This window comes from Sturnus vulgaris, chromosome 4 (genome assembly GCF_052056855.1).
Source record: "Sturnus vulgaris isolate bStuVul1 chromosome 4, bStuVul1.hap1, whole genome shotgun sequence".
NCBI classification, from domain to species: Eukaryota; Metazoa; Chordata; class Aves; order Passeriformes; family Sturnidae; genus Sturnus; species Sturnus vulgaris.
Genome location: NC_142246.1, coordinates 64094711 through 64111767, shown reverse-complemented (window position 1 = coordinate 64111767; position 17057 = coordinate 64094711). Strand labels below are relative to the sequence as shown.

Sequence of the window (17057 nt, the reverse complement as noted above, 5' to 3'; positions counted from 1 at the left end):
CAAACCTTTCTGTGCTGATTACTTTGTATTCTGTAGATGCTCTGCTGTCAACAGTTATGAAGGAGATATAAAGGGATTTAAATAAAAAACCAACTTTAGAGCATTGAGGAATGATTTTTGCAAAATGAATATAAAACCCAACATTATTTTGACAGGAATTATATATTTTCATCAGGCTTGTCAGTTTACCCAAGACACAAACTATTAACCAGATGATCCTATGACAGGGTTTTATAAAATACATGACTGTGTGATCAGATTACACCTTAGTCTTTTCAACGTTTTAGTAACCTAAACAAGTTCCTTAAATCTGAAAATGCTGACTGGAGTGGTGCTGCAGAGTAAATATATATACTTTTTTAAAGCCAGGTGTATCTCACTGATCTACTGTGGATAATAATTAGCTGATGCCTTTTTAGCCTGTCTTTCTCTAGAAGCAAAGGGTGCATGCTACCTCTTGGTGTGAAGGAAAGAACAGGAATCTGTTCATTCCCTCTTTGGGCACAGGGACTGAGTTCAGCTAAATTGAAATGAGGGTAAGAAGTCTCAAACATTACATTGTTCTCACAAGTGTAAGGAAATGTGCAGTCAAGGGAGAAGCTGCAGCATGAAATTGAAGCTGATATGTCAGGAAACCCATATGATGAATGAGAGGGGGAGAAAAGGAAGATTTCTTATACGTGTACTATACAATAGTTTCACAGAACAGTAAGTGAAGTTCCTGAGTACCACAAGCAGAGGCATCTTCTGCCTCATTAACAGGTCACCTAATAAGGAGGCTGGGTCATATACCAAAGTATTTCATCCTTTGACAAAAGAGAGAGGGAACAGTGATTCCCTTCCCACCCTCTGACCTCCCTGGTCTAAGGGACTTTAAATCTCGGCTAAGCCTTGCCTAGAATCACAAGACTCTGCAGAGTTAGAAACTTGCTCTGGCACCTTCCTGGGGCATTAGGAGCATCTCCAGCAGAGGAGAAAAGCCAGGTGCTTTTCCCACTGCTGGAATACAATGCACACGTGGCACTATCCAGGCTGGGGAGAGGAGGACAAGCTGAGAGGGAAGTAAGCCCAGAGCAGGGCACAGGAACAGCACTGCAGATGCACAGCCCAAGCAGTGCCCAGTGATTTTGGCATTAGGAGTATGTTTAGAATGACAGTACAACTGCAGCACCACTAATCCCAGGGCTGCAGAAACTGCTTTAACTGTTCTAGCATTAGGAGTCAACTGTGGAGTTGGCTGTCCACTTCAGGAGGACTACAACATTTCATTTGCATTAAATTCCTTATAAACACATGCTACCTATTCATACAAATTATAGTGGAGACTTCAGCTATTAGAAATGCAAGTTCCCAATATTGTCTCCCTAATTTATCTCTGGATGATCCAGAGACCAAGATAGCAGTATAATGGTGCTGACTCCATAACTGGGTGTAGCTCCAGCTGACTGCTGATAGCATCATGAAAGTAGGAAATACGTAATGGGCACATAATAATCCAAATAGAAACTCCTCTGGTCACTCCACTGCAAACAGCTACTAGGACTTGTACTGCAGGTAAACACTGAGAAAGAACTTGTTGCTGTCAGCTATTCCAGTGAAAGGTCACCAGTGGCTGCTGTAATGATAAGGACACACTTATGAAATGTCCCTCACCAAACCAGAGGTGCCACAGAAAGTAACAGTAAGAAACTACTACTAAAATTGACTCCCTCATCTGAGCTGGCAAAAGCCCCTGTCAAAAGAGTTTCTATCAAAATATCATATACCAAGATGTTACTGCAAGAGAGTAAGAAATAGGGAAATGCTGACTGGAAAAAGAACACAGCAGCAGACTGAAGGGAGAAAACCCCCATACATCGAAGATAGTTCCTCAAATGATGGTGATAAAATATGGGGGGACAATGACACACAGTTACGTCTCTCCTTTTATTTTGGTATCCAATATGACTTTAGATTCTTTCCCTAAAGAACCTGAGATAGAACATTTCAGATCCAGTGGCTGAAGTTGAATAGGACCATAACTATTTGAAAGCACAGTTGTATAACAGAAGGTTATATTATCAATGCATAATAACTATAACTAATGGAAAAATAAGATGGAGATTGAATGCTGGATTCTGTCGTGTCATGTGCATAACAAGCTGGCCCTGGGCCTGCACAGCATCCCAAGGGATGGAACTTATGGAAGAAAACTGAACCCAGGGTGCTGGACAAGAAAAGATGATTATTAAGCAGGGAGCATTGTACAAAAAGAAACTAAGTTTATGAAGGGATCACAGGAGTCTAAAATGAGAGCCAAGATAAACCTAGAATTGTCTGTTACCTGCTTCCCACATAAGCCAACCAGAGCTGTAGCCTGACACTACATCATCTTTCTCCTGAAGAAAATAGAAGAATCTTCTATTACAAAACCACCTTTTTTCGGAAGAGAGCAGGTTGCTTCTCCTTTCTGTGTCCCCTCCAACCTTTGGACAGTCTGTAGGTTGCTGTGACCACAGACAGGAAGTTAGGAGCCCTCCCTGCCCAAGTTATATAACTCCGAGAAGAACATTGTTTCAGAGGCCAATAACTTCGTGAGGAGATTGCAAGTTTGATAGCTTTAACTAGCTATTGTATGCCACTATTGTCTTCTTACTCTCATTTCCTGCTTCTTTCTTATCTAAATTTTAGACTTGCAGGGTTGCTCTTCCTGAGATGTAGCAGAACATGGGCAAAGCCGTGGTAATTCTGCTGTAGGACTTGGATTTTCAACAGATAATAGACATGCGTACAGGACTTTTCCCACACACTCTTCCAGGAAATCTTAATTAAAGTGAAAGATAACAGGAAGAAACCTGGTATTACATAGTCTGGTGTTTATAATACATCTAGTCTTTGATTTCTGGTAAGACCTAATCTTTCGTGGAAGTTCTAAATAAGCAATGAAGCACTAAATGAATGAGAAAATTAATGAAGTTTTCCATAAACAACTAGAAGACTCTCAAAAATGAACACCAAACAATATTTTACAATAATCTAATTACTTGTGTGCTAGATTTATCTAACCAGAACTATGGGCCTGCAATATATGTATGGCAAAAGTGACAGAAACACTTTCCATTAGAAGAGGGTTTTAGGAGGCTTTTTACTTTTCCTTTTTTTTTTTTTTTTTAATTATTCTGTAATTAATCAAATTCAGCGTTTAAATTCACTTCTGCACTATTAAGTAACCAAACACAGACTGTGGCACTAAATGGGAAAGCAAATTTATTGGATAAGGTTTTTTAATTTGGCTGGTTTTAAAAAACTAAGTGACCATAGAGTGCACATGGTAATTAATTACACACATTTCTCACTGTCTATACTGAATAATTACAACATGCACAGAGAGCAAAGTCAAAGCTCAGTTCTCTGTACTCTCATTTTGATCAAGATATGACAAATACTAATTTGAGCTACTTAACAGATTGTTTACCTCAGCAATATCTCAGTGAGGAATAAAAAGTACAAATCAGAGCAGAAAAATTCAGAGTAGGGCAATTTTTTGATTGGAATTCCATTAATCCAATTCTTCTTTGGAGAACTCTGGCATACACAATCTGAAGTCGAAGGGCAAAGGGGCCCTTCAGCAAAAAGATCATAGGGAATCAAGGGTTGTTTCTTGTCACAAAGCTGAAATCTAAATGCTGCCTAATGTTTTCTTTTTCAATTGAAAAGGAACTTTTCATATACAATAAAATCATACACACTGCAATTGGTATATTAGTATGTTTTCCTATTATATAAAATTTACTGTCAAGTTCTGAGTCCTCTTGAAGTACTCATCTTCCCTAAGTAGTCACTGCAGAAGGAGCAGCTGCATTTCAAGGACTGACTCCCCAAAAAGTGCTGTCAAAATTTAGACACAATACAGATTTCTATTGGCTCTACCTTCCCCTCATGCACTGATAGGAAAACTAAGCATTACTTCAGAACTCTTGCTTACTGCCTGCCACATTGAAGTAGGCAGAGCCAATTCTCTAAATATTCCTTGGAAAGAGTGGCAAAGGTTTTCAGTTTTCACTGTTTTCCCTTGAACACCCCTTCCTGCCAAGTGATTGGTCCAAAAATATTATTACAGCTTTCAGGGGAAAGGTAATTATAATTAAGGCTACACAATGCTTTCCATTACAAATCTACTTAGAACTGTTAGTTCATTTTGAATGGGAAAATTCACTTACAATGTCATCTAGAGAAGAAATAAAATTTAGCCTCCCCTCCCACTATTTTTTTGAGAGAATTACTAGTACCTCCATGCTGAAGAACAAGATTTGATATTCTGCACCAAGATAATAAAGATGTGAGTGATGCAACTATCAAAAGAGCCTGCTCTTGCAAGACTCTCAAATCTTTTCCTAACAAAGTCTTGTTAAAATTCAGCAGGTACATACTTTGAGGATTCAACATATGCAGGTCAAGGAGCTGGAAAAGGCTCTTCCTTGCTGTCTTTTCCCTGGCAGAGGATGACCACAGTAATATGAAGCCAAAACCATGAAGCAGGGGACTAGCTCTGCTGTTCTCTCTGTGCTGTGACTGAGGCCAGTGCTCAAACTCTGAACAGAAAAAAGAGGCAGCCACACATGTCATAGAGAAGAAAGGAAGGAAATATTCAAGCAAAAGTGTAGGAAAAAAAGAGGAAGATGAAAAAGATCACATGAGACAGTTCTCAGGACTCTGACTAGAGTGTTGATCAGAAAAAAGTCTGAAAACAGCACTTAGGAAGAATTTGGAGAAATTAGGTCCAAGAGAATGAAACTTCTGCAGTCAGCTAGAGAACATTCATTTGCAAAACATGAACTCAAACATCTGACCCCAGTGAACCAGACAAAACTGGCTCATATAGCGTGGGGCTATATTACAAAACAACTGCCAATTATACTTAGTTTGTCCATGTACAAGTCTGAACCTCAGGACCTTCCAGAGCGCAAATAAAGTGTGCATGGGTGGCTTTTATTTTTTCCTTTGGTTTAAGCCTTTAAAAGCTGAGACTTACTTTAAAGATACATTATAAAGTTCAATTCTGGGAATTCAGAAATGATATTAGAAAAGCTTAGATTTATCACAGCCTTTTCAACTCCTGTTTGATACTTTGCCCACAATGATTGTTTATAATCCTCCTCCTCCTTCCAGAAGGATGAGCAGAAAAAGACCTTAATTCTAAAAGGCTCCAGCAAGATGTCAATGGCATTGACTCTCATTGCATCTTGTGGCCATCTCTCTCCATCTTGTTTTCTTTTCCTCTGCACACTGTGGCTATTAAAAAAACCCTCAAAACAGTAATTTAGTTTTAGAAAACAAAATTGATGGTGGTTCAATGCACCAAAACTGGATCTTACTGCTACTTAATGCCCAGGCTTCTATTGTACATTAAATGATGCAAATCATCTACAGTTTCCACCTCAAAAAAAAGAGATGTTAAGTTTCTAAAGAGCTATAGAATGATGTAAAAATCTATATCGGAAGCCAGGCTCTCCTTTTTTTAGTTTTGTTTGCACTGTGCTTATGCTTTTAAAAGAAAAAAGAAAATGTATTGAAGGTCAGATGGGCTGGAAGAAAGGCTAGAGAATTTGTGCCTCCTCTTCTGTGTGACCCCTCAAGTGCTGCATCTCTTGCCACAAGCTCACAGGGGCAGGGTGAAAGCTGGGAGATGGGAGAAAGGCACAGAGGTTTGCACATGGATCATCCCTGTCTCTTAGGCTGTCCTTTGCTCCTTCTTCCTAGACCATGTGCAATTACAGCTCTGGTGTTTGGTACAGGCTCTTCCCTGGCCAAGGTCCATCTCAGCACCCAGAACATCTCAAGGTCCCTGATTAAAGAGCTATTACAGCTATCCCTCCTCCTCAACTCGCTCATCTTTAAGAAAAGCTGTCCTCAGACAGCTCTTTAAAAAAGGAGATATTTTCTTCATAATTGGCTCATCAAAAGCCCAATACTTGTTGCCCAAATCATTCATTCTTTGAACTTGTGCTTCAATGAGATTTTTGATAGGCAATTTATCTAAAATACCCTGAAATATCCTTAACTATCTCAAGTGGAAACAGTGTGTCCCACATTGAGTCAGATTTTGTATTCCATGTCAGAAACACGTGACAAGTGTTGTGCCCTGCTAAGAATGATGATAAGGCTGACAGCATGGAAGATCCACCATAGACAGTGGATTCCTTTGTTTATTACTACTTTTGAGCCTTTATTGGAAACATGCTCAGTGACAGGAGATTCTGAGGTTGTTCACTACCCACAGCCTCCAAAAGGGATCCTGTTACTGAAACAATAGATTCAGTATTAGGAGCTGCCCACCAGGGTCCATTCTCCCTTAACAGTTGCCAGCTCTAGAGACAAAAAATAGAATCATGTGACAGATAACTGCAGTGAACTCAGGTAAATCAGTTTTGTGCCTCTGCTGTCTCTTGGAATAGAGGTAACGCTGAATGATAGGAAACATTCATGTATTGGTGAAGGGAAAAATAAGAATATTGATGCCTGTAAAAAATGACTTGGAAGTGGCAGCAACATTATAAACAGTATTTCAACATGATGTGAATTACAAGCACTTGATACAGAGGGGATAATATATTGATTTTCCTCATTCTACACGATGCATGTCACTAAGATCAATGAAAGTCACAAACCTATATCAAGGAGATTATAATATCTGGAATTATTTATAGAATGGCTGCTTCAGGTACACACCAATTGCAGCATGATAATGGCCAGACTTATGACTGAGGACAAAGCCATTTATTACATACTGTAAATGATAAAGTGTGCATTCCCATCATTGCTTCATTCACCACATTTTTCATAAGTTAAAGAAAGAGCTAATAGAAGGATTCTTGTACAGCCTTTCTTTATAAAGAAGCAATAAACATTGTAGAGTTTATTACTAAAAGACAACGATTCCACTTACAAACAAAGTCATTAAAAAAGAGCTACAGGCAGTATTTTCCAAAACAGGGTTATGCAATGTACGCCAAAGCAAATATGCTAAAACTTTGGGAATCACTTCTGGATTGCTCAAAATTCTGGGGACCCCAAAGAAGCTGAAAAGCAGCAGCACACAGAAGTCCAGCATCTCCAAGCTTCTGGTAGCCAGAAAGCATGAACCTTAATAAGCACATGCTTCCCTTTTCCAACAGTCAGCAAAGCTGTGTCAGCACTGGCAGGAAAAGAAAAATCCTTACAGCTACACAGGCACCTTTATAATTTTCATATCTCAAAATGATGGCATTTCCAATAAAGGCTGCTTTTGAATCACCATTTACTTCTACAGCTCACTTAGTTTCACAGTAGTTTCTGTCTCCTACTGTTAACTCTTAAAAGAAGCCTTTCAAAGATCAATCCAGTCTGTTAGGATTCTGGATGTTAAAATTGAATTTTTCATGTCTACTTCTTCTTTTGAAAGGCTTAAAAGCAATTTGTGGCAATCAGCACAAAAGGATTTGATTGACAAAGTTTAACAAAGTGATCTAGAGAAGATTCATTTGGGAAAAAACTGCTAAAATTGCAAATTAAACGGCAAATAGTTTTTCTCTGTCTGCCCTTGAAACAAAATAGGTTCTTTTAGATGTGAAAATCATTCTAAAAGCTTCTAAAAGTACCTAATGAAAATTTGAGAAATGCATAGCATTATCTTTTAGATCTGCAAAAGTAATCAAGTAAAAAGAAACGACAAAAGGACAAGTGCCACAATGGCTGCCAAACAAGTCTGTTGACCTCATTCACACAAACCTCAAGAACACAGTTGCCAAACTTCCCTCCAAGTGAAATACAGCATGTTTAGCTGAAACATCTGTGGAAATCAAGGTTTTTTCCTCCTCTGCTTTGGCTATCTGCTCTTTCCTTCCCAGTTTGCTGTCTCAAAATGCCTTTCTCTGCAATGCTTCTCTCTCCATCTGCCACAGGGGCAGTGCCCAGCTGGAGGGTCCCTGCCAGGCCACCCAGGCAGCAGTGCTGTGTCCCTTCCAACACTGATCCAGAGGCACTCCTGCCGGGTGTCCATAGCACCAAAGATACACCTTAAACTGCCAGGACAACTCTCAATGGGAGCATCATGGAGTGAAGTACTATGCTGCCATTTGATATTTTTACCCTTCTATTCTGAATTTCTGGGATTTCACTGACCAACTCATGAGGGCAAAAGAGTAATTTGGCTGCTTAAAAAAAATTAATTTAAACCTCTAGTTATGTGAACGGTGATAAACTGATAGCAACTAGAACAGTTAGAAGATTTATTTCTCTCTTTATTATCCTGATGGTGAAAATTATTTTGTGTGCTAGTGCCACTACTTGCAAAGCCTTTGCTTTAATCCTCAGACAATCCTACCACCTCAGCCAAAGTTATTGCCTCCCATCCAACACACCTTTCACCTGCTTTGGTTCAAATCTGAAATTAGTTTACAGGGTAAGAGCAGGATAAAACTTCTCTGTTTGAAACTACAGCATAACTGATAACTAATGTGTTAATCTTCTCAACTTTCAAATCAGTCACATTACATAAACCCACTCAAAATCATTTACATTTTGATCTACAAAAAGCTACTAAATTTTTTACTAACAAGTTAGGGTTTTTAAAAAATTATATTTATGTCTGTGAGGATTTTCCAATACACTACTCTAACTCAGTGCTATTCTAACATTACGGTGATTTCATGTAATTACTTAGTTTTCTTATGTCTGCTAACTTACTGTGGCTTACACACGTTTGTATTTATTGGAGACATAGCAGAAAAAAAAAAAGCATTTGAAATGCCAACAAATGAAATTTAACACAGAAAACTCAGAATTCATTAATGACAAAACATGGAGTTATGAAAGACTGCACAAAAGTCATTCACTCACTGAATTACTACAGAGACTGAGGGATTTATGCAAGGTAACAATACATCCAAAATGATACAGCTCAGTTCAACACACCACATCTCACTGCACTAGCAGCACCTTGTGAACCAAACCTCCAACTGAGCCATCTCGGCTCATTTAGTCTTTATAAAATTAACTTTTTTCTTTAGAACAGCTATCTTTGCCAAAGGACAAAAGGACACTATGTGGGTAAATCTACAGTATTAATCTAGACATTAAACATCTTTTTTGGCAATAATAAATATGAAGGTCCAGAATTACCCACTACAGACTGTAAACACGATTGTGTACTTAGTATGATCTTTACAAATCCACCATATAACAATTTGTGTTTCACCAAAGTCAAAGATACAATTCAGTCACTTCTTTGCAGGCTGACCAGAATATTTCCTATTAGTTTTGCAGTGAACTTTGTTATATATTATTCTAGTGTTGAGTGTCTGTTTTAAAATTCCTATAGACAATATGATTTAAATCATTATGATATGATTAAAGCTATATGATTAAGCTCATTAAAACAAATGATCAAAGTTTCCTTAGACAATCTAGCATCTGGATTCATTTTGTGATCAAAACTTGTTTGCTTAATCAGGTTTTTTTATTCATCAAAGACTCAGGTAATGAGAAATCTTTGCATCTTTTAATTACCCACTCCTGATAACACCAGCCTCAATTTCTGCATAGTTGAATTTAGAATAAAACATGTTTTAATTAACTTTTTTTTAAAGCACGGTAAAGATTTTATCAGGTATTAATGGCAAACACCACCAGTCCAAACCTACTTGCATGTTTCTTTTCAGTAACACAGATTAGTAAGAATTGCCATCTGTAACAAATGCTTCTTTTGCTTTCTCATTATTTGTGCAAATGTTGTACAAATTACTTAATGACTGTGCAAATGTTTTTAAAAATATCCTTAAAAGTGAAACATAACTTTTTTTAAAGCAACTGCTGTTCAGATTGTACAGTCAGTGAGCTGACCCTTGCAATGTTTCACATATCTATCTCAGAAACTGTTAATTACTGACAAAACAGAGCTGCAAAGACCCTGCACTCCAGAGGTGACTTACCAGTGGTTGGGCATTTAGAACCAGCTTTAGCCCCTCTGTGCTGGCTGTCACGGTCTAGCTCAAAGTACACGGACCCCCACCTACCTCCTCATGCAATCCAGCGCCCGAATGAAGAAGTCTTTGTGCAGCTGGTGCTCGTCCCTCAGGATGGAGCACTGCTCCAGCGTCACCGACATGGATGTCCTGTCTTTGGCACTCTTGCAGCAGGTGAAGCGCACTCCGTTCAGCTTCCGGCAGATCTGAAACACAGGTGCACCACACAGGTTGGCACTTCTCCCAGCAGGCAGGCTGTGCTGTGCAGCCCCTACAACTCTGCAAGCCCAGAAAGTGCATGCAGAGCCACAGCATTTCTCAGGAAGAAAGCACCGATTAAAAGTTAGTACCGGTACATTCCATTCCTGAACTTGAAATAACATTTTTGTAACTATAACAGAAAGAGTTCCTTCACTGTTTCCTCGCTAATCTGGCAACCACTCTGTTCAATGAAAGCTTAATTGTCTGAATACCTAATGAATAAAGAAAAAACTTGGTAAGTCTTAACTCACAAACATAAATGCAGCAGAATAACTTCTTATGAAGGTATGGAGTCAGACACATCTGAACGGAAATAGTTTTTATTTTCAACAGGTAAAGTGTTCAATGTATGACTCACAATTAATAAAGTTTAACACAAATGACTGCCATGGATTTTCTACTTTCACTTACACTTTGAAAAAGTTCTAAGGCATAAGGGAAACATGATATTTTTGAGGATGATTGCTCCCCTTAAGGATCAATCTGTGGTTGTACCAGTCCATCAGTTTATGCTTCCGTTTCAAACAATATTTTTCTAGAAAAAGAAAAACTTGAAGGAGAACTGCCATGCCCAAGTGTGGCTCTTCCTTTCCCCAGATGCAATTTGTCCTGAGAAAAGGTAATATTTTGCTTACACCTGTCCCTGGAGAATCATAGGTATAACCATATGAAACCCAAAAATGTTTGTGACAATAGGGCAAGGCAATAAATTACAGCAGTAATCACAAAAAGGATCTTCCCACATTGGCTGTCATGGGAGAGCTCGCAGGATGAAACTGCAACATGATCTCCACAATATCAGTCCAGCAAATAAGCATTTCTTCATTTGTTAATTGCGTTCTCAGAAATTCTATTAAAATCCATGGCCCAGAAAACACTTAGAGTCTTTTCGTTCTTTGTGATACTATGGTGGGGGCAATCTCAAAAGTTTAATTTAGGGAATCAATTAAGGGAATCTTACTTAGGACCCAAAGAGGTACGGGATAGTGAAGGAGAACCTATGAGTGTTTCTTTCATCCTACAATTTAAAATTTTAAAAGTTAAATCTGTTTAAAAATTTGAACAGCTGCACTGGGATATAAATAAAGTACTATATGATAATTTTCTTAATTAATAGTGTAAAAGCAGTTAACTGTTTATTTGAAGAGATAAATTCTCTTTACACTAGTATCTCTGGAAGTCCATGAGTCATGGAGGCTATTCGATATGAGTCCTAAAAAAATTAAAAATATTAAAAAATTCATTTAAAAAATAAAATAAAAAAAATACCAGGTAAATATTCTGTTTGAGCGATGGGCTCTGATGTAGGGAAGACATAGGAGGAAAAGAAATAGAATTAACTTCTATCAGATTTATTCTAACAGTCCAGTTACATCAGGGATTACATTCAGGTACCTATACTTATGTGGAATCTCATGCACCTACTGTAATAAAAAAGTGATATTGCACAGCTATTGCACTGACAAATTTTTATTCTTGCATCTTTTTCAAGAAATAAATAGAACATTGTAAAACAGTGTGTAGATTATTGGAACCAGAAATACACATTTCAGAAAGTTAAAGTAAGGGAACCTAAAGAGAAATAGAATTCAATGAAGGACAAACCTGAAACACTTGGTATGTCCAAAGAATGCTTTTTACCCATGAAAATATTTTCAGGGAACCCTGAATAGATGGTAAAATACAACTTTCTACACGCAAAGATTTAGCAAATTCTTTGTAACTCCTTTTATACTGCATCTTCTACTTATTTAAAAGCAGTGTTTCATAGTAATTGCAGGACTGGTACTGCAAGAAAAACGTATTTTTACTTACAAAGGATTTATATTGCAACAGCATGTGATGATATTTATTAACCACAAGGCAAAATGTTATTAGCAATATGAAACTTATAGCAGTGTTATTATCACCAAGATATACTTATGATTGTATTTTCTCTGGTGTTAATACAAAGTCATGGAAAATTATATTAATAACTTTGTATCAAATATTTATTTGCCTTGAATGGTATATACATTTTAAAGTCTCCCAAAACGCAAAGTCTTGCTTCACTTTCAGAAAATACCAAAAGCTTCCTGCTAGTAAAAGGGGGCAGATATACCAAAGGTACTTTTCTAAATATAAGACAAGTGCCTGGCTGAATTTCATATTCCTGAAAAGCTTGAGCTCTTGATAAACATCTAAGAGTTGTCTTCCTGGCCGTTTTTTTTAATATGTACATGTCAACTCCACAGAATTGGGAAACAGAAAGGAATCATAGGGGGAAAAAGCAAAATAAGTATTATTGTTAGATAAACAATTTCCTTTGTGTTCTCCCTGTGTCCTTTGCATGTCTTTTGCAAGTTATTTGTGAAATTATTTTAATTACGAAAATCAAAAGTTGCATGCAGCAATAGCAAAAAAAGCCAGAGCAAGCAATTATGTCCCACATCATACCTCAAGGACACTAAAAAAAAAAAAAAAGTTATTTTGACTAATTTTATGTTATAAAAGAACAGATATGAAACAAATTGCTCAAATCCTAGTGGGTTCTACCAGTTAAAAAAGTGAGAAAAAGAAATTGTCTGCGATTTAAGTGGAGGAAGAAGAGATAAATTTATGAGTGGAATGAGTGACTGTGAGTATGTTAGAAAATCACTTCAGCACGTCTGCCTCCTTTAACCAGTGAGTTCTCCAATCATATCTTTAAAATCCATTGCACTTACAATATCATCAGGCTTATGAAAATGTGTTCATCAATAATTCATCAATTTCTTTGAAACAAGAAAGCTTACCGTTGCAGCCAACCACATGATTTCTACATTCTTTCTCTTTTTGGCCTGGATATTTTGATGAAGACTTTCTAGCAACCCCTTTAAATCATTTTGTTCTTGAAAATGTGGTAAACCTGGGAAAAAAGGATGATAAAATTGCTCGTTATGATAAGGTTGGTGGCATGGTTGTCCTGACTGAAGAATGCTCATGGTGAAGAACAGGTCTATTATTTACAGCATTGTTTGAGAACACAGGATGGAAATTACCAGCTAAAAACTTAAGGAATAAGCAAACCGTATGTCTTCGAGTATTGGGTTGTCCTCCCTAAGATCTTCATGTAGAAATTTAAAGTATCTTCAAACTTTATTTTATAAATAGATTGTGAAAAACAAAATCAAATATCTGCAGTAGTTCTGTTCATCAGTTATTATAGACATTCAATGGAAATCAGGAGAAAAACCCTGAGTATATTACAACCTGCTTTGATGGGGTGATTTTTTTATTTTCAAGTCAAAAATGTTGGTTTTGTTTTCAAATTGAAACATCCAATTTTTCTTTTGAAATGTGCCTTAGTTTTTTTATATAATGTAACATAAGGGTTAAACAGCATTAAATATCCCCTCTAAAAAGTAACAAAGTGTATTTCTTAGTCTGAAATTAAACGGGGCTTTATTTTCAAGTAGAAAATAATTTCATGTTTACTTAAAAATACAAAATGTTACCTGCTTATCCTGGGTAAGCCATCCAAGCTGAAGTTTATCGTACATATCCATAGCAAAAATTCAAGAGTAGGCACTTTAATTTACCCCTCTGTTTCCTATGTATATATAGGAGGGATTTTTCTAATGTTACCTTTATCTTCACTAGTTTTGAAAATCAATAAAAACAAGCAAAATCTGTTTTCTGAAATGATTTCTTCTCAAGGTGATGAAGTAAAAAAAAATTAATTATAGTTATCACTAAAAAAAGGGCTCAGAATCAAATGAAACAAAGTGAAACTAAATTGATCAAGGGATACAGTTTATTCAAGCAGAGAAAGTAAATTCTCCATCCAGTGAGGGAAAGAAAACCCCATAACCCAGGCCCCAAAACCAAGCCCAAAGACTTGCACTTAACTGAGAGAAAAAAAATGAGAGAAGTATTAATGAAGGTCAATATCCATTCTCCTAATGTGATTGAAGTTGGAATGATCCCTCTTATCAACAGGCTTTTTACCTTTTACATCTAATTAATTCTGTAGCTTCCCTTATCCATGTTTCACAGTAAGAAGTAAATTAAATATATTCAAAAAGAACTAAATTGCTTCACTCATACTGTGCTGTCTAAAAAAATATCACAAACAACAAAAAAAAGGGAGGAAAAAGTACATCCAAACTAGTTTTGCAATAACCTTAATGTGGATTGTTTTAACTGTGTATTACAAGTTCTGATTGTACACTTAGATAATGCAGAGCACATAAAAACACATCACACCCTGCTATTACACTTATGGCTGCATCTGTTTCTTTAAAACACAGAGCACACAATGACAAAGATGCTTTGAGATTATGCAAATGTATCACTAAACATTTTATTGCTTCCAGGCAGCTTTATTTTGGTTCACAGCAGAAAATGCAACATCTCTGAGGGGTGACTTCACCACAGGTACAGCAGGAGTCTCAATTTACAGTGCTGCCAAATGAGCTGCACCTTGACTGGAAATGATCAATTCCTTCAACTCCTTGGGTCCCTCACAGTATTCAACCATCAAACCATCATCAATATTGATTATAAGGGGGAGGAGCCTAGAAGTACCAAACAGCCTTGTTGTATTCAGTTAGTAATGTACTACTGAACAACAATCTTACATTTTCGGAGCCTTACTAGCCTTAGCATTTCTATAAAAGCAGTACCATTTTGGTGCCTTAACCAGAGCTATATTTGATCACCATTTTTGGTAGGAATCTTTCTGGGAACACACTCTTATTTTCAGTTTCTGCTAAAAGAATTTAAAAGGTTAACAAACGGGTAAATGACAAAGTGTAGGTTCGTCTTAAAGAGGATAAAGTCAGTGTGTGCTTAGTTGCAAGCAAGAATATTTTGGCAAGGGCAAATACAGACACATGAGGAAAACTAATAGCAAAGGTGGCAATACCTTTCTGGGAGTGGAAAATTGAATTATTTGAAAGGGAATATACGAATGAAGCAGCAGGCAAGGGAGGCTGCCAAGGGTGGATGCAACAGCCTGGCAAACAGCACCAAGAGTCCTCAAATTCTGTCGGGCTTTATGAGCACTGTTTGGAACTAACAGCTTTGGGAACACAGTCCTGCATCTATTTTGTAGCAAAGATTTGGCACTACAGGAAATTATTTGGAAAGGTGGGACAAAAACATCAAAGAGCCATCAGTGCTGAATGCCTCTCACTTGGCCCCAGCATCAGGGCTGCTGCCAGCCTTGTATGGAAGTTTGTCTTCCAGAGGTGGGGGAACAGGGGAGGGATTAAAGTCCACCCCCAAATGAACAAATTTGAGAGATTTTTTTCCCAGGGGGCTGGTTTAAAAGGCACATTTCTCCAAGGCAGGGAGCTATACACTGGCAGGGAGCTACTGAGAAGGGCAGTGGAACCAAGAGGTGCTTTGTGTTCCATAAAAATTTGTATAAACAGACTCAGTTCTTAAAAGTAGAGAAAAAAACAAGAAGGTTATAATAACCAGAAAAGACAGGATGAAAGAGACAACATGAGCTCTCAAAAGCCTGCACAGTCTGGAAGAAGTCCAGGAACTGTATGACTTACTAATAAACCTGCAGGACAGCAGTACAAGTTTAAATTCTGTTAATGAAAAGCAGCCAATACTATCTGCATGCAAATTTTTGCTTTACAAAATCCAATCCATTTATGAGGCAGCAGATCTACCTCAGTCCTAACCTGGATGAGGTTAGTTTTTCGAGGATATTTTCTTGGCAAGATTCCCCTGAATTAATTACCCAACTTGTATGAGTTTCTCTGTAGACATCCTAGAAATACTAGGTCTGGGGGTGGATGGATGGGCATCCTGCCCACCATTTAGGAAGAGAGCTTTTGTTTCTGTCAAAATTATTAACAAATTAAAATCATCCTGATATAAGAGATAAACATGCATTCATACACATGATGTGGTGTATCAAAGCTTTACATAGGATTTAAAAATCAGGCTGTTAAATCTGCAACATTTGGGACTTTAGTTTGGGCATTAAAACAACTTTAACAGGATTAGATTGATGCAAACATTTTTTCAGCCCTTGCTTTTGGCAATCAGTGTAACAGCATAGTAACGTTTATGTGTATGATATGGAATTTCTGTTAATGTGGAATACAGGGCCTATTCTAATGAAACCTTGTTATTCATATCATGATGTGGCTCATTGCCTGTATTTGCATCTGCAGATTTCTCAGTGGTTCACCAAGCCTCAATACATTTTCAGAATAAGAACAGAGGGAATGACTGATGCTGATGAAATTTCCTACCAAGTATTTCTGTACAAATACAATAGGTACAGACTGTGCTCTTGAAATATTAAGAAACTTATTATTTTAATAACTTAAAATAGCTGTTCAGTTCATCATTCCTCTGTTTCATTCTCTCTGTAGTTTCTGCTGTGGCATTGGGCCTGAAATCACTCTTGAGATCAGCAGGGCTTTGTACAGATACAAAATGTTTATATTTATGGAGCAAGTTATGGAATTTTGCTAATATTACTCTCTTATAACCTTTTACCCAGCAAAGCTTTTCAAAGCCATCTGGACATCACATTATTTTTTACTCACAATCAGGAGGCATTTTTTCCGTAAATAACTTGTAATATTCTTTGAGAAGTTCTAAGTTTTCCTGGTTAATATTTTCCTGCAAAGTGGTATCTCCAAACCTATGAAAATACACAATAAATTATGAAAAAAAACCCAAAACCCACAAACCAAAACAAAGCTAAATTATCATTCATAATTATTTCTTTGCATAAAGAAATAAATTTGATTTTTTATTACTTGTTTTATAGTGCTAAATGCATTAGATTTTGCCAAACATGCAGTAATTAAGTTCTTGCGT

The 17057-nt window shown here is 37.1% G+C and overlaps 1 protein-coding gene across 6 annotated transcripts in view; it reads right to left on the bottom strand.

Moving 5' to 3' along the window:
- The window catches only part of INPP4B (inositol polyphosphate-4-phosphatase type II B), a 294269-nt gene that overhangs the window by 22285 nt on the left and 254927 nt on the right, over nt 1–17057 (bottom strand). For all 6 annotated transcript variants that reach the window (XM_088164137.1, XM_088164138.1, XM_088164136.1 and 3 more), the window contains exons 22-24: nt 16781–16878; nt 13016–13128; nt 10032–10186 (exon numbers count right to left, since the gene is read on the bottom strand). In XM_088164137.1, the coding sequence (XP_088020263.1) occupies nt 10032–10186; nt 13016–13128; nt 16781–16878 (366 nt within the window). The remainder of the gene's footprint in view (nt 1–10031; nt 10187–13015; nt 13129–16780; nt 16879–17057) is intronic.